General features: G+C 45.3%; 1 protein-coding gene across 1 annotated transcript; it reads left to right on the top strand.

Moving 5' to 3' along the window:
* Positions 1-420: 420 nt before the first annotated feature.
* Positions 421-7,720, top strand: Prdm13 (PR/SET domain 13). Its single transcript, XM_059255693.1, is given in 5 exon segments — positions 421-481; positions 484-707; positions 2,299-2,430; positions 2,725-2,845; positions 6,015-7,720. Coding segments are annotated over 5 exon segments (2,244 nt in total).
* The last annotated feature ends 16,101 nt before the right edge of the window (positions 7,721-23,821 follow it).

Below are 23,821 nucleotides of genomic sequence, written 5' to 3'. Positions count from 1 at the left end.
GAATCAGCCAAGTAGACTTAAAGTAGTCACTTATTTCCCAAAACTGGTTTGTCGGCGAACAATAAAAGGAAGTAAAATTTATGGAGAAATTATACAGTGGATTTGTCACTTAAAATATCGTAACTGTCTCAGGGACAATACCCCATGCTGAGGATTAATGGTCCCGCCGGACCTTTGATTCACCAGCGCCTTTTCTTCGCCCTTGACAAATTGGATTTTTAGGAATGGGAAGGTCGCCTGGACCATTGTGTGCTAGCCATTCAGAGGCCTCGATTATGCAGGGGGCTGAGGGAACCACTCCATGTGACCCTCTCGGGTGGGACTCTGCAGCTGCTTCACAGCGCAACTCTCTCACCAAACTCCGCGCCCTTGCGCTCGCAGTGCCAAAAGGCGCCCGCCCGGATTGAAAAGGCGCAGTGCATGCCCGCCCGCGTCACTCCGCGGGCAGAAGACGCACGTCGGGGTGCGGCTCCTTCATCGCATGAGGCTGCTCCTGGTTCTGTCACTCGCTCCCCGCGGAGGACCCCGAGAGCCCCAGCGCCTGCCTGGCGGCGGTGGCAACAATGCAAGGAACTTCCCGCACTCCGGCCACCAGCGTGAATGCGGACTGCTGCATCCCGGCTGGCTTGCGCCTGGGGCCCGTGCCTGGCACCTTCAAGCTGGGCAAGTACCTGTCAGATCGCAGGGAAGCAGGGCCCAAGAAAAAGGTACTGGGCCATTCTGGATCTCCGTCCCTTGCCTTTAGCCTCTCATTGCTCCGATCCAGGAAAGGGATGGAGAGGAAAAGCGGAGAAAAGGGACACCTGCTAATTCTGCAGAGTAGAATTATCCGAGTATCCTAAGAATGTCTCATAATTGAGTTGGACGTGGGGTGGGCTGAAGGGAGGGCAGAGCTGAACGGGAACAGACTCTAGTTCTGTAAGCCAGGGTCTATAGGTATTGGGGGGGGGGGCTGTGGGAAATGATAATTTCCCCAGCGCTCTGGGGTGTCCTTAGCAAGGTGATGAAGATTCTTAATTCCCACCTTTTTGGCACCTTGCTTCTCTCCCCTCGGCAAACGTACCCTTTTCCCTGGAGGCATCGAATGGGAAGGACTTTCCCCCTGTTCTGTTTACTAGTTTAAGGTTTAATTTTTGTTTTAAACAAGTTAATCCCATTTCACCGAGGAGATAGTTCTTGTGAGGGTCTTAGTTCTTGGAATATACCAAGCCCCCATTTGCTTGTAGGTTTGGGTAGGAAATGGAGAGAGGATGAGCCAGGTGGTGATTAATTTTGATGCCAGTTGAGAGGTAGTGGAGCCCCACCCTCTAGGGGACACCCAGTTGGGAACCTTGCAGCTGGCTCTCGGAGTCCGACATCCCAGCCGAGAGGCGTCAGGGACAACTCTCCAACCTCCCCCCCCCCCCCACACACACATACACACAGCGTCTTCATTCTTGACTAGAGGGGGGAATTTAAAGGCGCTTGCCCGCAGAGGGTAGGGGATGCCTTCGAAGTCAAAGACAGGCAGGCAGCAACCGGGGAAATTAAGTCAAAAGCTTGTTTGAAAAGGAAAGACCTTGGCTTTAGCGACCGCCTAGAGCTTTCGTGTACGTATCTTCCGTGTCCGAAGAGCAGGACCTGCACCTTCCCCTTGGTGCTAGAAAGCCTCTCGTCTCTCATTCCTGTCTACACCCGGTTTTGTTGCTAACCACGCCTCTCTCTTTAAACGCAATTTAATTGCGTTTAAATGGCCTGCTAGCTGCAGGCAAAATTTCTCTGGGCTGGCTTTGTTCTGAGCATTTCACCACGGAGTTCACTTGCACCTACGAGCGAGCGAGCGGTACTAGAGAATTAGGAGGCTGAGAAACAGGGTAGGAGTACTGCCCCAGGCTTCAGGACCGGCTTGAACTTGAAACCACTTTTATTTATCGGGGTGTCAAGGATCCCAGAGATCCGCACGTGGGGGAGAGGTGGGGAGTGTTTTGCAAGCAGATGCATCCGGCAGCTCTGAGAGGGTGCCTTTTCCAGCTCGTGTTTCCAAGGTGTGTGTGTGTGTGTGTGTGTGTGTGTGTGTGTGTGTGTGTGTGTGTTAGTGGTGGTGATGGTTGTGGTGCTGTCTACCACCCAGCCTCCCTTATTTTCCCCATCCTCTAAACTGGGGCCCTAAGGAATTTTTCTCCCAGCAGCTCATAGAGGTTGGATCAAAGAGAACACAACCATTTTTCTGAGTTGGGTGGGGTGGAGGAGAATCTTTCTTCCTCTGGGTTGTGAGCCTGGCTGTGGCATGTAGGGGAATGACCACTGCTTGTATTGCAGGTGCGCATGGTGAGAGGGGAGCTGGTGGACGAGTCAGGGGGCTCCCCTCTGGAGTGGATAGGGTTAATCCGGGCAGCCAGGAACCCCCAGGAACAGACCCTGGAAGCTATTGCAGACTTACCAGGAGGACAGGTACTGTCAGTGCCCCTTATCCTTGTCAATTTCAATTCTATGTACTAATGGTCCCTAAAGCAGCCAGGCATTTTGTAAGCAAATAACTTTGAAAGGCAAGAGTTCTCTAAACGTGCCAATGACCCTGTAAGGAAGATACCTTTGTTTTGCCATTTAAAGGGTGAAGGATGAGATTCAAAGCTATCTAGTAGCTTCCTCCAGGGTCATAATGTCAGCATTTGAACTCTTAGTCTCAAGCACCAGGAAATAACAACGAACATTGTTATTATTATTATTATTATCATTGCATCCTAGATATTCTATCGAGCATTGCGAGACGTCCAACCCGGGGAAGAGCTGACTGTATGGTATTCTAACTCCTTGGCTCAGTGGTTTGACATCCCTACAACTGCGACTCCAACTCATGATGAGAAAGGTACTGCCTCTGAGAAGGTCTCCCCAGCAGTGAGGGTGAGCAAGAGTCAGAGTGCAGCTCTTCTCCTGGGTAGTGGGAGGTGATCCTGGTTCTGAAGAACCTTTCTGTTCAGCTCTATGGAAACTGAACTCATGCCCTACACTGGCAGAGAGGGAACTGCTGCCTTAAAACCATTAGCAAATGGTAACAAAAGTGGTCCAAATGACAGAGGAATACTCCTTATGAAATTCACGGTTTATTTCTTTCCCACTGCATGTCCCCGAATGACAAGTATTTACTTAACGAAGAACCAATAAGGGAGACTTAATGTGCTACAACAATTACATTTTGAGTTCTAGACACCAAAGCTTAAACCTAGACTACATTTTAAAAGGTGCAAGGGAGCTCTTTCTCTGTTAGTTTTTCAGGAGAGCAATGTATTTGACGGCATTTTAGAAGCATTATGGTACTTATAGCTGGTCCCTTGGGAGGTACTAAACTCTTTCCTTGAAATAGTATTTATTCATTTCCCCATACTAAGTCTATTTAAATTGAATCTGGGATGCATCCCAGTTTCTTCTCAGATTTATTTGGTTCCTTCCAAGCCTAGAGCCAATTCATGCAAATTCAGGGGCAGCAAACTAAAGAGGAACACATTTCAAGCCCTCCACACAGCACTGAGGGACATTTCCTGTGGGAAGCAGGCTGGGAGGTGCTAAAACAGTTAATGTCTTGAGACTCCCTTCTCATCCTTCATAAGGCTTCCCCTGCCCTTCTCTGGCGCCCATGCCCCCCCACCCCCGCATTAGCTTGTTTTTAGCTTGTTCATAATTTCTCCCAAGAAGCTATTTATTTATTGACGAAAAAAAGTGTTCCAAAATATTTTAACACATTCCACTATGCAGCCCACTGCATCCATTTAGAAACAAGTAAATATAGATAAAAGTGTGATAATTAGGAAACACTTTGTGAGCTGGACAGGTTATTTAGAGAAGTGAATCATTTTTTGTCACTCTGCAACAAATTGTGCCAGCCACTTCTGCGCAGAACGTTTTTCCATGGGGACAACCAAACAGGGAAAAATTACTTGTTTAACCAGTGTATTTTATTTCAGCCAACTGGTTTTTATAAATGCCACATGGCAACTGATAATAAAAAGAAGTCCATCATTTTGCTGTTGGGGAAGGTTGTAGATTATTTTGAACCTGACATTTCTAGATTGGGCATGTCTGAAATCTTTAAAGATACATGAGGGGAGGGGCAAAGTCATTTATGAAGAGTGTTTGACTCACTTGGCAAGAGTTGAACCTTAGGGTCTGTAGAACCTGTTGATGGAGATAAGCTGGAAAAGTGATGTGTGGAATAACACAGACAGACACACACACACACATTTGCCTTAAGTTTTGGGAAGAGGGAGAAATAAGTAGGGATAACATCTCTTTTTATAATACTGGCTAACTTCAGTTAGTTTCAGTTTCATAGAAAGATTGAGTGACTGCCCCTTCATTTTAAGAACAACGTGTACTTGGCTTTGCACTGCCGGAGTCATTCTGGAACAGGCTGAAAATTCTGGAGAGCTGCTGCAAAGGGGCGTCTGAACTGCAGGCACTCCAAGAAAACCAAGGGGGCACCTTCCTCTTTTCCCAAGAGTTGTTTTACATAGATGCTTTACACAGGCAGCAGGATATTGAGATGCTCTTGTGTAAGTCTTTGATAAACAACTGGAATAGAGTATTATAAATAAATCCTCTGCGCCCCCCTCACCCCATTTCTCCCAGCTCTCCTTTGACCTCTACTGGAATAGACTGCTCTCCTTTTGGACCGGCTCACTATATAGCTCTGGCTGGCCTGGAACTCACTAAGTAGGCCAAGCTGGCTTCCAACTCACCAAGTTCTGCCTGCTTCTGCTTTCCAAGTGCAGGGATTAAAGGCATGTGCCACCATGACAAGCTCCGTAGTGATGTTTTAAAAGTGGGAGCTGAGAATGTAACTTTTCTAGGAAATCTTAAGACACCTACAGTGTACTTTGGGATTTCCTTGTGGCCCAATCAACTTCTTTATCACGGACATCTTTAGTATTATCAATCAATCACTTAGAAAACCATTTGCATTTGTATGCACAGCAGGACATAGAAATTAGTTCCTAGCCCCTGATTAGGAGCTACCTCACACACCTGTCTCAGGATTCTGTTCAAAGACCCTAGCAAGTTAAAACAGTAAGAGTCACAAAGAATTGACACCACACAAGTACACCACTCATGGTAGAGAACTCTGTACTTTTAAAAGCAGAGTACCTTTCTCAGTTTTCTATGTTTATTAAATGAAATATATCTTGCCCAAGTACTTTTCTAAGCTTGTGTCTACACACCTATCTAGGAGTTAATTAACCGCCAGGTAGAACTGATAACACAATGCTACACCATCCTTCTCAGAATATAATCCACCCATCATAGAATATCAGGAAGTAGGACTTTTTTCTTCAATCCGATCCGATGAAGTTAAAAAGGGAAATAAGGATGCAAATAGTTTTGAAGAATAGCAAATCCTTATGTGGGGATTCATTTGGCCACGCTCCAGGAAAACCTCAGGCAAGTGTTTAAGTCTGGGAGGGGGTAGAAAGGGCGGAGAGCCGACACAAAAGACATTGTTATATGAAAAGGAATGATTACATATGGCCCATACATACAGGATATTGTCTCGCCTGGTAATGAGGCGCTCACGACTATTAGATTGGCCTTTGTTCAGTTTATCCAAACTCCTTGACATACGCCACCTATTCTGAAAACGCCAACAGATGGGCGCAGGCACAGCACAGTCTCAACACTTGATTTAAGGCAACAGCTGCTCTCTGCTCTTCCCGGTCAGGGTCAGCCTTCCTGAGCCCCGCTCTTCCAACGGAGATTTACTAGGGGGGCTTGGAGGAAGTCTTCATCGGAAAGGCCCAGGTCACCTGTTTTGCTGTTTGAGTAGGCCTTTGAGGATGGAGGTGACAAGGGTTGGCCATTTACAAGCTTTGGGAGGGGCTTGATAGGGTTACCGAACTTTATCTCTCAGCCCTAAGACACCCACCCACCCACTCCTGCTTCTGCCACACCGCGGGTCAAAATCTGCGCTTTGCCTGGTGTGCTGGCGCTTTCCTTCGGGCTCCTTGCCTTCTCACCGGATTACTCTCCCACTCTCTCTTGCCCAGGGGAGGAGCGCTACATCTGCTGGTACTGCTGGAGGACGTTTAGATACCCTAACAGTCTCAAGGCACACCTGCGTTTCCACTGCGTGCTCAGCGGCGGCGGCGGCCGCGCCTTCCTGCATCAGGAGCACGCGGCCAGGCCAGGCCCAGCGGCAGAAGGCTTTGGCCTCCCTCCGAAACCCATTGCTCCAGACTTGACCGCGCCGGTCCAGCCAGGCGCTCTGCGGCCCCAAGCACAGGCCACTCAACTCGCCCAGGCCTGCGGGGCGCGGGAGAGCATCAAGCGCGAGGTTTCCTTGGCGCCCCCGGCCACCTCAGCGTCCCCGGGCAAGTGGGGGACTCCCAGGAAGGGCAAGGAGCCGCCAGATCGTGCCCTGGATGCCAGCGGGGCGACCCGCGCACACAGTCACTTCCTGGGCATCGTGGGCGGCTCCCCAGCGGCCGGTAGCGGCCTGGCATTTTACCCCGGCGTGCGCTCGGCTTTTAAACCCACTGGCTTGACCCGGGCAGCCGCGCAGGGCGACCCCTACCGGGAAGAGGGCGGCAGCAAGGGACCCGGCCTGGCATTAGGCCGGCTGCTGGGTGGGGGCCGGGCCGGGGGGCGCCCCAGCAGTGGGGAGAGCCCGGCTGGCCACCACCATCACCACCACCACGCTCACCACCACCACCACCACCCCAAGTGCCTGCTCGCGGGGGAGCCGCCGCCACCCGGCTTGGCGTGTCCCGGGGCCCTGCGCGCCTTCCCCCTGCTCGCGGGCCACACGGAGGAGGTGTCGGCCTTCAAGCACGTGGAGCGCGCCCCGCCCGCCGCTGGGGCGCTGCCCGCCGCGCGCTACGCAGCTCTCCCAGCACCCGGGCTCCCTCTGGAGCGGTGCGCGCTGCCGCCCCTCGACGCCGCCGGAGGGCTCAAAGGCTACTCCAGCGGCGAGTGCAGCCCGCTGCCCGCCGCCGTCATGCCAGCCTTCACGGTGTACAGTGGAGACCTGCTCTACGGTCCCCCTGCCGCCTATTACCCGCTCAAGCTGCACTTGGGCGGGCTGCTCAAATACCCGGAGTCCATCTCCTATTTGAGCGGGCCCGCGGCGGCGGCGGCGGCGGCAGCAGCGGCCGCGGCGATCAGCCCGGCCGAGCTGGGCTCCCTGGCCAGCATCGACCGCGAGATCGCCATGCACACGCAGCAGCTGTCCGAGATGGCGGCCGGGAAGGGTCGTGCCCGCCTGGACTCGGGGACGCTGCCTCCGGCCGTAGTGGCGGCAGCAGGCAGCGGCGGCGGGGGCGCATCGGGCAAGCCCAAGACGGGCCACTTGTGCCTCTACTGCGGCAAGCTGTACTCGCGCAAGTATGGGCTCAAGATCCACATGCGGACGCACACGGGCTACAAGCCGCTCAAGTGCAAAGTGTGCTTGCGGCCCTTCGGGGACCCCAGCAATCTCAACAAGCACATCCGACTGCACGCGGAGGGCAACACGCCCTATCGCTGCGAGTTCTGCGGCAAGGTGCTGGTGCGCCGCCGGGACCTGGAGCGTCACGTCAAGTCCCGCCACCCCGGCCAGAGCCTGATCGCCAAGGCGGGCGACGGCCCGGGCGCGGAGCCAGGCTATGCCCTGGAGCCTGGGGATCCCAAGAGCGAGGACAGTGATGTGGACGTCTGCTTCACGGACGACCAGAGCGACCCTGAGGCTGGGGGCCGAGGCGAGCGCGACTCCTAACGCTTCCAAGGAAGGGGAAGGGGCGTGGACAGGGTAGAGTGAGGTGGTGACCAGACTGGGTTGATACCGTGGTTATTCTGAGGAGGGTGTCGGATTTGGAACAGTGAGCCGCTCCAGTTCTGGAGTGGAACAACGTTTAAGGATGGGTTGAACAACAGCCCACAGGGCGTGGGTCTCCACAATTCAGGCCTCTAGACTGTGGCATAGCCCCTCTCTCTGCAGGCATTCTGGTCTTGGGGTTCAGGATCACATCAATATAAGCATCTCAGTGCACTCAAAGGTGATGATTTTTAGCTGCCACGCGTTTTAAAAACGTTCTTTTCTGTGGAGGAAGTCGTGCCTTTTGAAAAGATGTTTCGCGTGAATTTTATGTTAGCATTTCACTGCGTAGGCAAAACAGTAGATGTGACACCCACATGCTTGTTTCCGTTTTTTATCCGTTCTCCTGTCACAGACCACTCCTTGCCACTTTGAGTATACTGTGGTAGTGGATGTACAAATTGGTCAAGTTGCAATTATTTATGAGAGAATAATGATAAATGTAAAATAACGCATGAATCTAAGAGCACGCAATATATAAATTTAAGAAAAATCCTATTTGGTAGAGTCCAAATGTGTATGTTGTTTTATAATGAGTGATGTACAGTGGATACAGTACTTTGGCTCTTGTTTCCATTTTGTGCAATCTTTAAGAATAATAAAGATACAAATGAGAGTTCGATTACTCGACAACTTCAGAGAACCCTGTAAAGAAGTAGTTTAATTCGAAAACAATCTTTGAGGAGACCTCACAACAAGATAAGTCACAGGAGATTTATATTATTCACAGAATTAATGTTAATCAGGATCGTACAGAGAGCAGGCAAAACCCATTGGTTTCTAAAACCACTGCTAATCATGCTAAGTATTTTTATGGTTACTTGAAGGACCTTCAAGGAAAAGGAAACAAGAACAACAACAACAAAAAAAACCTTTACATACATTTTCTTGTCATGGAACTAGAATTAGTATTTCTTATTGTCTACCATTTTGACAGAAATGGTCCATTTTACTTTGGGGATGTAAGAGGAAATTTGCTCCAAGCCTTTCATGGGTCATGCATTTTGGTATTAATTCCACAAACACTAGAGGAGGACCTGTTTTGTTGGAGATGCTTAAGTCTCCCTCCCCTTTGCACTTCTTCCAACAACTTTGTGCTGTCAGTTTGGACCCCATTTTACAGAAGAGGAAATGTAATTTGCTCACACTGTACAGACAGTAATTAGAACAGCAAAATTGTTAGCAGTGACTTATTTGCTATTTTTAAAAAGTGATGTTAGATATGCATTCTAGGAAGATTTTTTCCCCCCCTCTCTTTTTAGAAGTAGAAAATTAGGCCCTTAGTTAAGAGCAGGTACACGGAGGGCCCAGGTCTGCAGCAGTTTTCTCAGAGGTTAATTTAATGAATTTGGTAGGTCTCTAGACTCTCTGGATAGGGTTCTGATGGCCACATTCACCCAGTCTTGTCCTTTGAATCCTGAATCAGGAATCCTTTGCAAGTCCCCACTGATGTCTCCTGATTGGAAACACTGGTCATTAGGTGATTGTTAGGAACTTTTTTTTTTTTTTTTTTTTTTTTTTTTTTTTTTTTTTTTTTGGCACATTACAGCCAAGAACATTTGATTTCTGTTAATGATGATCTTCAAAAAGATTCCTTCTAGGCAGGAGGTGGTGGCACACACCTTTAATCCCAGCACTTGGGAGGCAGAGCCAGGCAGATCTCTGTGAGTTCGAGGCCAGCCTGGTCTACAGAGCAAGATCCAGGACAGGCACCACAAACTACACAGAGAAACCCTGTCTCAAACAAAACAAAACAAAACAAAACAAAACAAAACAAAAGATTCCTTCTATGGGGAAATGTGAAGATGTGAGCCGGGAATTACAGACTTTCAGTGTTAGGCAGTTAGAGATTGTCCTGTTGTGTAGGAGAAAGCATAAAGAAGGGTGGGGAGATGGAGACAGAAATACACACAAAGATACACACACACACACACACACACACACACACACACACAGGCGGGGAGAGAGACAGAGACAGAGAGAGACAAAGAGACAGAGATAGGCAGAGAGACAGAGAGGCATATTGTGGACATAATGGTAAACATACATTTGTTGAGGAACCATCCTGGGCCAGATTCCTAGGCTTCTTACATTTCTTTCCTCTCCATGAAGGAGGTTCAGGGATGGTCTTGATACCCACGATTGGAACCTAAGCATTTGCTTGCTAAACTTAGGTTCCGTAATTCAATTTTTTGCCACCTGCTTAGTTATCATGTTTTTGTTCTTTGTAGTCTTGTCCTTTGTAACAATTGTCACTTGAAAGCAGACACATCCTTGGATAGAAGGTTGAGAAGAATTTTTTTCTTCTTCTGAAATCAGATCTTGTAAGTCCCCGAGGGAAAATTAGAAATCCAGATTTGAAACACGGAGAACATTCTATTAGCTATAAAAGTATAGCCTGCACTTCACCTCCTGGATCAACACTAATTAACTTTTGTTTTGTGGAAAAATAGTCAATAAACAAGTTAAGAATTGTTTGGTTAAATGAAATATGTGGAGAATTGATAATGATTTAATAAAACAAAACTCCAGCCACCCACTTCTCTCCTATTAGAATAGATTGTAACACTAAAAATAAAAATTAAACATAGATTTACAAAGCTCTGAATTGCAGCTTATTTGTAATTCTTTGAAGGTTGACTAAGACAATCCCACTATTCCTTCATGCATGCATCCTAACTCCATAGATAATTAATGTCATTATTTATCTCTACGTCCAAGTCCAATAAGCAAAACACACTCAACTAAGTGAGGCTTTCTCAGCTTTCCTTTTTTCTTTTTCTTACTTTCTTTCTTTTGAGACAAGGTTTTGCTATGTACCCTAGGCTGGCCTTGAACTTAGGGAATCCTTCTGCCACAGTCTCCCTAGTGCTGGAATTCCAGGCATGTGTCCCTTCCTCCTTACTCCCTTTTACTCAATAGTTCTTATCTTGGTGACCATAACTCATTCTGAGAGCAACGCTAAAGGTATTAAATATTTCCTAGATTTTCACAGAATATTCTGTACCATGATATGAAATATAAATGAAAAATAGAAGAGGAGAACGATTCAATGCTTTCCCGAAGCGAAAGGCTCCAGACTGTTTAGCTTTAGTTACTTTGGATATTGAAAAGTTTTGCTAACTTAAATACGCCAGATACATCTGGATTTTGATTTTGCCGCTGGCACTTACTGGTGTCGCATTCTGGGCTAGACCCTCTGTTGTTACTGTTTCTTTATTTGGAACACAGGGTAAAATAAAGCAATAGTGTAGTTTGGAACATTATGAGGTGATGCCAGTAAGTGGCTTGGAATCATGCCTGGTGCACAGAAAACTCTCTACTCTACTGTACTCTACTCTAGAAAGTTAGCCGCTGCCTTTATTTAAAGACTTCATCATAAAGAGAAGGGCGGATGCAAGGTTTTCTAAACAATGACAGCGTGTGCAGGACGCCGACTTTGTTTTTCCAGCTCCGAGTGAAATCACATCAATTTCAATAAGTAGAGGCTTTCTAAACTTGGAGAAACTTCTTCAGACTTCTTGTTTGGCTTCCGTTGTAAGCCCAGAAACCAGTTCCAAAGGCTGATGGCGCGGAGAGAATGCTGTTTTCGTTTCCACTTACTAATTTTTGAGAAGTTTAGCCGGGCTATGAGGGCTGAGCTTAAACAGAAGCACGGAGAAGATTCGAGCACGCGCACACTTTAGCCCAGAGGAAAGCCAAGACTCCGAGAAGTGCAGTAGGTCTGGCAGTGATAGGGAAACTGCGTTTAGAGAGTCTAAGCTCTGAGCAAGAGAATTCTTAACGCCTTGGCCCGCCGAGTGGAGCCCAGTGGGCGGTCATTGTTGTTATTCCTAGAGCTCCCATTGGCTCAGCCCTTGCAGACAGGGCTGCTATTGGTGGCGGACCAGCAGTGCACTGGAGCCTGAGCGGCAGCCGCGGGGCTTCAGGAACCTTACGGTGGCATCAGGCCGAGGGCACCGGGTGCTAGTGGCGCTCAACACGCAACTTCAGCGACTCAGCTTCGCTCTTTAAGTACAGGTGTTTCCGGGTTGGGCAATGGAATGGGAGTTTCACCTCCTTTGAAAGCACAGCGGAGGAGCCTCTGGGGCAAAAGCGCGTGAAAAAACTGTGACTCGCAGCAGGCGAGGTGTTGCAGCCCGGCTCTCGTCTGGGTTCCGGGCCCTGCCCGACTGAGGCGGGGAGCTGAGCACCAGCGCTCTACGCCCTCGCCATCTGCCGCCTCTCTAAAGGGAAGAACGCAGAGGCACCGGCAGGGTCGAGGTCATATGTGACCCTTGGCCACCCAGGTGTGAGAGGCACAGGGAGGACTCAACAGACGGTGCAGCCCAAGTGTTTAGTTCCAGAAGGAGCTCCCGGCTTGCTCGCTAGGAGCTGGGCGACCTTTCTACAAAAGATGAAAGGAGAGCTTCTGTCATCTGCAACTATGGTTTAATTCAAATTAGGGGAAAACGTGCGACAGACTTGTTAATGCCTTTGATTTGGAAGCCATCCAAGGGTCCTATAAAAAGGGACCAAGATCGGGTGGATCGCCCTAACCTTTAAAGACTATGATTTCATTTTCAGTACAATATGTTATTTAAACTTAAGCGTTTTGTGTAAATAGATAAAAACCTAAAAGACAAGTTTATTGAAAAATGTGAGTCATGCCATCAAAGGGAGATGTGATTATTTGAGTTAAAGAGATAACGACAAAGGTTTTTCGTGTAGCGTGAATAAATTTAAATTTAAATTTCGTTTAAAATGAAACATACAAGCTACCTAAATACGATGCCTTCACCTTTTCTCTATTCATGTGCACTTTTCATAGTTTGTTATTGTAGACATGAATGCAAATGCACACTTCCTATTTTTAAGCTTGTCAGTGTAATATTGTTCCTGAAGTTACTTTAAGTAGTGGATTGTTTGAAGCCTAAGGTTCTGTAACAAGTCGGATCCAAGTGGGAGGTGCTCAGACACAGCCCAGAAAGCTGTGGGTGGAAGTGACTTATGTGACAGGAGACACACGGAGAAGAAATTCAACAGCGGATGGCTTTACATAGACAGTGAAGGTCAAAGGGGTCTTAATTTTTTTTTTTAATTCACTGAAAAAGAAGCAGGAAGATAAGATTCTGTATGTGACACTGAGGAGTTCGTTCCTGTATTATTACCTTAAGGAAAACGGAGACATGACCACGTCAGATTCAAATTAACTTGGGGGCATTGGGCCACAGAAAAACACATCTGTGAGCAATAAAATGCTTTCAGGTATGCTAACAGTCACTCCAATGAGAAGTGAGTCAATGTGAGCTGTCGCATTTTATAAGCTTATTTGTGATTTTCAGAAAGCAGGAGAAAGAAATGTCTTAGCAATCAAGATGATGCAGAGAGAAGAAAACACACAGGGAGCTCATAGGATAGGTTTTCTAAATTATTTAAAGCTAACATGCTGAAATCTGGTCACGGGGTACTAGCTTTAGGATCTATAGGTATTTGTACACATACTGTTCCCTCTGTTTGGAAAAATCAGTTTGTGTACTAATTGAATTGGTGATTTGGGACTCTATAATTCTTATGTTGGTCAACGTTTTCGTACGAGAGAGACACACAGAGAGAATTAACTGTCTTAAAACATTCATTTCATTCAATCTTTATCATCTCATTTCATCTTCGTAGCAACTTATTTCTCAAATGAGGAAAATGAATCATATGTTTTACAACCAGTGAGACATTTCCCCAAGATTCAGTCCTTTTCCTACTGAACCCACAGACTCACTCTTAATATACCACATGTGGTTTCTGAAATGCTAATTCCTGTACAAATGGCCAATAAATATTTGAAAAAGTGTTCAATGTCCTTAACCTTCAGAGAACTGTAACATCGTTGCAATTACATCTCACAGGGGTGAGAATAACTCTTATCAAGAAAATGACATCAAATGCTGGTGAAAATGTGGGGGAAGCCTTGCACACTACTGGGGGAATGTAAGCTAATACAATCACTATAGATCTGTGTAAAGGTTCCTCCAAAAAAAAAAGAGCCAGCTTAAGACCCAGGTATACCACTTCCAGGTATGTGACCCCCAAGACTCTTAAGTCAACGTTTCATGGATGTATTTACATATCTTTGTTTATTGATGTTATGCATAATAACTAAGAAATGGAGCCAGCCTACATATTTATCAACAGCTGAATAAAGAAAATGTAGTGCATATACATAATGGAATTTTATTTAGTCCCATGAGGAAAAGTTAAATCATGACATTTGCAGGAAAATGTATACAACTGGACACCATTACATTAAGTGAAATAAGTCAGAAACAAAGACAAATACTTCTTGTTTTCTCTCACATGTGGAATATAGATTCAAATTTATATGTTTGTTGGACACACATGCATGTGTAGGTCATGAAAATAGAAAGACAACCATGGAAAGGAAAGAACAAATCTTAAGAAGAGGGTGAGGAGGGAAAAGAGAGTAACTGAGGACTCATGAAAGCAAGAGAGGGGTTTTTGTGGGGAGGAAATGGGCCGTCAGCAGAGAGTTGGGTGTGTGGAGGACGGTGCTAGAGGAAGATGAATCAGAATAAAGTATAATGATGCATATGTTGAAATTGTCACAGTGAAACTAACTTCTTTGTATGTTAATTAAAAATAATAATAAAAATCTAAGGTACCATAAAACATTACTATCTGATAAAGGAAGTGACCAGAAATTCAGTTTGCTTGGATTTAGTAAGTTTTGAGGACTGGTGATGAAGTATCCATGCTGAAAGATCAGTGGGTTCCCAGACTTTACAGCTGAAAGCAGGGTTAAATTAGAGACCATCTTTGGCCTGGAATCATTTGAGTTCTGGCATATCCCTATAATGTTTACTTCAGTCCATATAGTCTCATTTGATCTTGTTAAATACAGAATTATGTCAATGGGGGTGGGTCTAGATTGACAAATGTGTGATAGTTTATTTTCACTTAGAATTTCGTCAGGACAGAAAACTGCCCATTTCCCATTCTCCTAGTGACTTTTGTGATTGGAGCCTGCCTGTGACGTGGTTTAATGTTGAAATGCTTTAGGTGGCAGGCTAGATTCCAGGCAGGTGCTAGGTGGGGCTTGTTGGTCTGAGGCAGGCTTGCTGATGGCAAAGCTGACAGTGACCCTAGAGAGAGAACTCAGGGGCGAGCTAAAAATAGAACACTAGGCCCCCGATCACGGAGACAGAGCCCAGCAGAGGCAGGATTTTTATAGGTAATGGTTGCAGGATGGAGGCCTCACTAGAACCAGAAGCCTGGGCTTTGATAGAGGTGATAGAGAGAGCGATCTTAAACCAGGTAGAAGGATTATTGTTATTAAAAAATTTAGTGTGTGTGTGTGTGTGTGTGTGTGTGTGTGTGTGTGTGTGTGTCTGATTGTATGCATGTGCACAACATGTGTTCAGAAGCCCTTGGGAGACAGAGGGTACTGGAGCTATGGGCAGTTTTGAGCCTCCAAGTGGGTGCTGGAATCTGAACCCAGGCCCTCTAAAGGAGTAGTAAGGGCTCTGGCCATTGCGTCATCTCTCCAGCACAAGGATTTATGTGATAGTTAATTTTGTGTTTTAATAAGCTACTGTCTCATGTTTTGAAGGTCAAGTTATAAATAAGCATACATTTAGGAGTCTTTTTTTTTTTTTTTTCAAGAAAGGTTTCTCTGTGTAACTTTGGAGCCTATTCTGGAACTCACTGTATAGACCAGGCTGGCCTTGAACTCACAGAGATCCTCCTGCCTCTGCCTCCTGAGTGCTGGGATTAAAGGCGTGCGCCACCAAACCTGATTCTCACTTCGGAATCTTAATTCCACCTAATTTCTATTGTTTTCTGTCAGCCCATGGGTTACTACCATAGCTAATTACACGTATTAGGAATCTTGCTGTCAAGAGATGTTAGAAGACTTGTACATTATGTTGTGTTCACCTTTTAAAGTGGAACCCCAAATTCTGTGAGTTTCAGAGCCAACACTATGTAGATACTCATTTTGAAAATAATTTATCATTTGTGTGTGTATGTGTGTGTGGGTGTGTGCATGTGTATGCCCATGTTGAAGCCATAGGTTGATGTCATGTTTCTTCCTTAAATGCTTTTCATCTTATTTTTTTGAAACAAGGTGTCCCACTGATCCTGGAGCTCACAGCTGGGCTTGGCTGCCTATCTAGCAAGCCCTAAGCATCCTCCTGTCTCTGCCTCCCAGGTGCTGGGGTTTCTGGCACAGGCTGCTATACCATGGGTTTACACAGGTTCTGGGGAATGGAAGTCAGGTCCTTACGCTTGCACCACAAGCCTTTTCCTTCTTTCTTTAGCAGACTTAATTCACTTTGTTTTTGTGATATAAAAAACCCTATGCAGTAGCCACACCTGGAGCCTGGGCTCTCTGAATGGAAACTCTGATGTGGGTTCTCACAAGATAGTGAATTCTTGATGGAGACTTGGTGAAAACAATCTCCTTCTAGACCTTCTTGAGATTGAGGGTCAGGTACCTGTAGGTCTTGGAGATAGCATCAAAGATGGTCTTGGCAAGTTGCCTAAGGTGGTTGTGTTGCCTCTGGCTGATGTGTAGTCATCGTTGGCCATCAACATCAGCTGCTTGGCCACAGGAGCAGAGATGGTGTCAGTTCTTCTGGGGGCAGGCACCTCAGTGCAGAGACGTGGCAACACTTCATTATTATAAAAGATTTATTATTTATATGAGCGTTTTGTCTACATGTGTGTACCATTGTGTGTGCTGGAGGAGGCCAGAAGAAGGGGTCAGATCCACTTGAACTGGAGTTGCAGACAGCTGTCACCTACTGTGTGGGAGCTGGGAAACGAACCCAAGTCCTCTGCAAGAGCAGCCAGTGTTCTTAACCACTGAGCAACCTCTCTAGCCCCAATACTTCATTATTTTTTATTTTATTACATTTTATTTACTTATTTGTGTGTGTCTGTATGAGTGTAGGCACATGTATGCCATAGCACATATGTGTAAGTCAGAAGACAACTTGAAGGAGTCAGTTCTTCCCTACCACTGTGTAGGTCCTGGGGGTTGAACTCAGGTCAGCAGTCTTTCTGTTGGGAGGCACCTTACCTACTTAGCCATCCTGCCTGCCCAGCAAGTATATTATGACTGAGCCATCCCTCTGGTCCTTATTATTATTTCTCATGTCTTTAATTTTATTTATTGTTATTATTGTTATTATTATTATTGTTGTTGTTGTTTTGTGTGTATGTTGTGTGTGAGTGTTGGCATGCTCTTGAATGCATATGGAGGTTAGACAACAAATTTCAGTAGTTGATTCTTTCCTTCCACAGTGAGTCCTAGGGATCAAGCTCAGGTTGTCAGGCTTGCATGGCAAGTGCTTTTAGCCACTGAGGCATCTTACCAGTCCTAGTCTTTGTTTTTGAAGTACAAATAACCAACAGCAGATATTCTTCTTTTCCTCCTCATCGTAAAGTGAACTTCCTCATTCCCCTCTCTTTTGCTGTTGCACAGCACCCTCTTGTGTAGGTGTACAAAGATGACCTAGCTAGTTCTGTTGATGGACACTCAGTTGTTTGAAGGTTTCAGTGGATAATAATGGTACGAAACTTTGTAGAAAGGCTGCAGGTGTGTGTGTTTTAGAAGGTATCAGTGCCACCATTACAGTAGGAAAATCCACTGAGAACAATGGATTAGGACAGTGTCAGAAGTGGGGGAAGCTCTCATAGAAGGATGGATACTGGGATAGCTGTTTAGCTCTGCCATTCTCTCCATACCTGAAAGCTAACAGAATTTCAGTCTTAACTATACACATAGTGAGACATCAGATTACAAAATTGTACGTTTTTAGGTTAGGCAAGTTTTTTTTTTTTTGGCATGGTTTTTTGAGGCTGGCCTCAAACTTACTATGTAGCCAAGGATAGCCTTGATCTCCCTGCCTCTGCCTCCCAAGTTTTGGAATTATAGGTTGATGCCCCCACATCTGGCCATCTTGGGAATTTCAAAGCTAGTCTAACATGAAGAAGGGATGTTGTTTGTGTGCACATGCATTTAAACTTGCCAAGTTCTTTCCCATGAATACTACTATTGACTTGCTTTTCTTTGATGTAACCATTGGAACTTAACATGTAAAAACGCCACTGGAATTATTATGCAGATCTGTAACTGGATGACTGCAGTATGGGCGTGTGGTAAGTAGCAGGTACTGAGCACAACCCCCACCAGCTGTAGAATAGCACTCCAGTAGGGAAGCAAACGAATGCAAATGAGATGTACTTGGCCATGGAACAAAGATGAAAATGACATTCACTTGTAAATGAGTTTTCTGTGTTTGATGTAAACAGAATGACATGCATTCTGTAGGAAGACCTCCATGACCTTAGGACAGTAACTGAATATGTTACACGAGGCTGCACATGTTTCTTACAGTTTGATCATTATTAATGTATCTCATGACAGAACAGTCTCTGGTTTTTAATTTGTATAGACTACTTTTCATGACTTTTTATTCTAGGCAATGACCCAAGAGATACCATGAGAAGTTTCTCTTTGAACATCCCTGGAATAAAACTTAAATCTGGCATCTTGATCTTAGATTAGGGAAGAGCCAAACTGATAGTCAGGATGAAGAGGAGAGAGACCAAGCCCTTAGCTTGGCCACTTACTGCTAACCATGGTCCTAACCTACACATCCGTTTAAATACTGGAATGATTGATATGTAGCTTTGCTTTCTAAACTTTATTCATCTTTTAACAACAGTTTTATAAGTCTCCCCTCATTTCTTCTCATTCCCCTGGAGAATGCCAGTAGCCTTCAAGGCATTTTGTAAGAAAATGACAGTTTATGTCCAATACATGTACTTGACAAAATAAAGTGACTGAATATAAAAGACCACCTGCTGTGGAAACAGGGTGGGAGTGGGAGGTGGGGGTTGCCTGATTGTATGTATGCACACAAAAAAAGAAAACCCACCTTGAGCTCAAGGTTTAGTGAGAGATCCTTCGTCAAATAAGGTGAAGAAGAGTTAAGAGTGGAAGACATCCAAGGTTGAACTCTGCCCTTAAGACCCATCTTAAAAGATGGGTCTTCTGAGTCTTAAAAGATGGGCAAATTGTCTAGGAAAAAGATAAAGGGACATGAAAGACTAACACGGGTAAGTGATGGAGTGGGGGATCCTTATGGATGAATGTTAGGAAGTGCAAACATGGCAGTGCCTTTTGCAGGCAGCAGCAGACAGGCAGGCAAGTATTATTCACAGGTGAGTGTCTGACTGTGAGGAGGCGTGGCGTGTGCTTTAGATTAGGACGGAGGCAAGTCTGTATCCTGGCTGTGCATCTTCCGAGTTGGGAGAACCTGGCAAAATAACTTAACATTTACATGCCTTCGTTTACTCATCTGCAAGATGGACAGAATAACGACATTGTTTAGAGGCCTCTTGTGAAGATAAATCAATTTTTGCAAAGAGTTTAAAAGCATCTTGGCAAATTGTTTCTGAGAATCTGAGTAATTATGTAGGGTCCATAAAGGAAGAGGCTTTTGGAAGGTTTAACCTGGCACGGGCAGCTTCATACAGCAAGAGGATGATTTCGGAGGTAGGGAAATAAATTGGGAGGTAGCTGCATTCTGCATTCTGGAGACAGCTGAAAAGAGAAAGTGGCAATGAGACTGTGAAGGAGAGAGTGGAGTCCTATCATTAGGAGGCGACATTGGTAGCACTTTGTGACTACAGTGTAGGAGACCATGAAAGGGAGTAAAGAGCCTTACACACGAGAGGCAGTGTGACAAGGAATTGCCCGTGGAGAGTGTAGACAGGAATCATAAAGAAAAGAGCAAAAAGAATATAGCAAATGGACACTTAGGCAGCTTTAGGATTAAAAGCAGTCTAGGATTATTTAAACCCTTGACATTATAGTATAGTGTGATGTGATGTTAACTACAATAAAACAGTGGGAAGTGACGGAAGCTTTAAATGAGAAAATCTGACTAAAGAAGATTATCTAGTGGGCTAAGAGATGGCTCAGTGGATAAAGAGCTTGCTGTGCAAGCACAGGGACGTGAGTTTGGATCCCAGGCACTGATGTAAAAAGCCAGATGCAGTGGTTCACACCTGTAATCTCAGCACTGGGGAGGCAGAGACAGGTGGATCCCTGGAGCTCCTTGCCTAGCCAGCCTAATTGAGTTGGTGATCTCAGTTCACGGAGCGACCTCTAAAAATACGGTAGAGAGCTATTGTAGAAGACACTAAGGCTGTCACACAAATACTCACGCATGAGAATATGCACTCATCAGGGAACAGGCACACAAACATGCATCTCCCCCACACAAAGATTGCCTATTATTATGATAATTACATAAGGATATGTGTGATAAACGAAGACTAGAAAATAAAGTGCAAAACATGGGCAGTATATACTTCTCATTGTGCTTGATGACCTTTTGGCTTTCCAGTAGCAGGTCTAGTTTAACTGCTTTTATTTAGGAATTTCAAAGTACACTATTGTTCTTATAACAAGTTAACCCTTAGTATTTTAGTGTGCATAGTACACCATCAAGCACAAATTCTTCCTTAACAGCATCTAATACACAGGCCGCAGATAAAATTTGCATTTTCTTTCCAAAAATGAAATAACTTGATAAAACTGCCCAGTTCGGTGGAGGGTTGTTTCCTGCTGGGCAGAGGGCCCTGGAGCCACCAGGGTGTCTTCAGGCTGCAGGCTAGGTAGGATTGTCCATCAGAGCCACCGGAGAGCCGCCGTCCCCCCCTCCCCCCAGCTTCAGTGTGGAGGATTGAGAAGGAGGGCAGCTGGCTCAGAGACGCGGGGAGGGCTGTACAGGCTCTTAGTCCCTTGGCGCCAGCTGGCAGCATGCAGCGGGAAAGCAGCCAGTAGGTCTGTGCTTGGGGTGAGGAACTTTGCCACACTGTCTTTGTCAAGCCAGTTGTTCAGGTCCTGTGTTTTCTCACAGGGCTCCCCACTTGCTTGGTGACAGCTACTAGCCATCTCCCCGAGAGCTGCTGCTGACTCACCTTCCCTGTGGTCTCTGTAAAGCATGGTCCCCCTTAATTAGCTGGACCGTTTGAATTAAATCAGGCCTTTAAAAAAATCTGTAAGGAAGGATGTGCCTCCTTAATTAAGTTGTCAAGAATATCCGGCAACCTTTATGAAACAAAACAAGACAAAACAAACAACAAAAACAAAAAAAGCACACCAGACCAAAACAAACCACCGATAACAAAGCAAGGCAGCCGAGCAAATCAAATGTTAATTCAGATTTCCCAAGATATCTCAAGGTAGAGAAAACAGGTTAAAAAGACTTGTCCCTTAATGACTTACTAATCTTGTTCCATTTCCTTCTGTTTAAGTAAAGTTAAAGCTTTGTGTCAGCTTACCTTTCTCCCTGACTGAACTGACAATTACTCCCCTGCACCATCTGATCCCCAGTCCATGATGCGCTGTTTGCAGTTGTCTTGAACTGTTCTTTCTGTAGCTGAATTTGGTATTTAAACAAAGTCTACTCATAGCATTTCTTTAAGTTTTGTTTTTTGTTGTTATTCAACCCATTCTTCAGTCCTTCACATTCTCTGTAAATAGGTAGTTACAACCAGAGGACTGTTTAGATCAACGTTTCATTTGGGGAACAAGAAAATATGGGTAGGGCTACGAAGTTCCTATGCTTCATCCTGGGAGGCAGGTAATGTATGCTCCAGTTTTGGAAATAATTAACTCTTAAATTAAGGGTCTCTCTCCTTCTCTCCCTCTCTCTCCTCTCTGGAGTGTTAGGTAATGAAACTCAGGTTCTCAAACATGTTAGGTTTGATCACCAAGAGCTACATTTTCAGTCCAGTAATTGTGTGTGTATGTGCACTTGTGCATATGATGTGTGTAAACTCTGTGTGTGTGTGTGTGTGTGTGTGTGTGTGTGTGTGTGTGTGTGTGTGATGGCATATTTGTTGAAGTCAGAGGACAACCTGAGGTGTTGGCCCTCACTCTTTACCTTATTTGAGCAGGGTGTCTTGTTGCTCATTGCTGAGTGTGAGTGTTCGAGATTATCTGGCCTGAGAATTTTCAGAGATTCTCCTGTGTTCATCTCCTACCTCACGGAGGCATTACTGGATTACAGATATCTTCCGTCAAGGCTTCATGTGGGCTACAGAGATTCAAACTCAGGTCCTTATGCCTGCATAGCTAGGACTTTACCCCATGAGCCATTTCCCCATTCTCTAAGCATCTTTTTTTTTTTTTTTTAAAAGATTTATTTATTTATTATGTATACAGAAGAGGGCGCCAGATCTCATTACAAATGGTTGTGAGCCACCATGTGGTTGCTGGGAATTGAACTCAGGACCTCTGGAAGAGCAGTCAGTGCTCTTAACCTCTGAGCCATCTCTCCAGCCCCTCTAAGCATCTTTTTAATTAAATGTTTTTGGCATTTCTTGATGAAATTTGCTTAGATCCATTCTTTTATTTAGGTGCAAAGATAGATAGTAGTTTCCTAGTTCTTTTATTCTTTATGCATTTGTTATTTCCTTTAACACTTTTTAGTATGCAAGTGTCTGTATTATTCACATCACCCTCTTCACTCCTCTGAGTGAAGTTCTGGTCAACCTGGCTCAGTCAGAACTCGGCTGCTCTGTTCTAACTCTGCTTTGAGGAATGGCCTGGAACCAGGGTCTTTGTGGGAGCTTTCTTTCCCCATCTACTCCAAAGTGTTGAGTGACAGCATCATAGACAGGGCCAGCTTTTTGATGTCTATGTGATCTGAGCTAAGAATAGCTGAGAGGTGACCTTGTAAATATACTCTTCTCCAGCTGTAGTGTCTGATGATGCCCATCATGCTCTAATCTCCTCTGAGGGCCTTAGAACTACAACCAGGTCATGGAATGACACTACCAAGAGCTGAGAGGAGGAAAATCAAACATCATTATATTAACAACAATTCACTTATTTTATTGACTGGTTGCTGCTATCTATGTCCATGGAATATGTTTTTAAAAATGAACATGGGATGGTTTATTTGTAAGCTAGAACTGGTTGCAACCAGAAGATACTGTGCTTACTGAGAGTGTGTTTTTGGCTTTTATGTGGAAATTTTCAGGAATGAAGATGAGGGGCAGAAAGGAAACCTTGGAAGATGCGGGAAAAGAAGTTACCTGCTTTATGTATTTGTTGAGGATGACATGTTAAAGGCTTGGTTGATGGGTGATGCTATTCCGTATACTGTAAATGTGTGTTGCTTTAATTGGTTGATAAATAAAATGCTGATTGGCTAGTAACAAGGCAGGAAGTATAGGCAGGATAAGCAGACAAGGAGAATTCTGGGAAGAGGAAGGCTGAGTCAGGAGTTGCCAGCCAGACACAGAGGAAGCAAGATGTCAAGGCAGAACTGAGAAAAGATACCAAGCCACGTGGTAGATAAGAATTATGGGTTAATTTAAGTGTAAGAGCTAGTCAGCAATAAGCCTGAGCTTATGGCCAAGCAGTTTTAATTAATATAAGCCTCTGTGTGTTTACTTGGGTCTGAGTGGCTGCAGATTGGGCTGGACACAGGAAAACTTCAGCTACACTTGGTCTCCAGGGTGGCACTATTGGGTAGGGTCTTTAGGAGGTGGGGCATTATGGAGGGCTTTCAGGCCATTGGGAATGCTCCACAGAAGGGAATTGTGGGCCCTATCCAGCCTTTCTCTCAACTTCCTGGTTTGTGAGGTTTAAGTAGTTTGCCAAGTCACATTAACACTCTGCCATTATACTAAGCTGTCCTCACCAGAGAACTAAATCAATACAGACACTTGATCTTTGATTAAATCCTCCAGAACCATTAGCTGAAACAATGTGTGTGTGTGTGTGTGTGTGTGTGTGTGTGTGTTTGTATGTGAACATATGCATGATATATGTGATTGTGTGTGTGTCTGCATGGTTTATGTGTGTGTGTGTGTGTGTGTGTGTGTATGTGTGAATGCATGCATGGTATTTGTGCATGCATATGTGTGGGTATGAATCTGAAAGCCAGAGGAGGATGTCAGCTATCTTGCTCTATT

The sequence above is a fragment of the Peromyscus eremicus genome, chromosome 2 (assembly GCF_949786415.1).
Source record: "Peromyscus eremicus chromosome 2, PerEre_H2_v1, whole genome shotgun sequence".
NCBI classification, from domain to species: domain Eukaryota; kingdom Metazoa; phylum Chordata; class Mammalia; order Rodentia; family Cricetidae; genus Peromyscus; species Peromyscus eremicus.
Note: the sequence above shows the minus strand (reverse complement) of the source record. Positions and strands in the feature narration are given on the sequence as shown.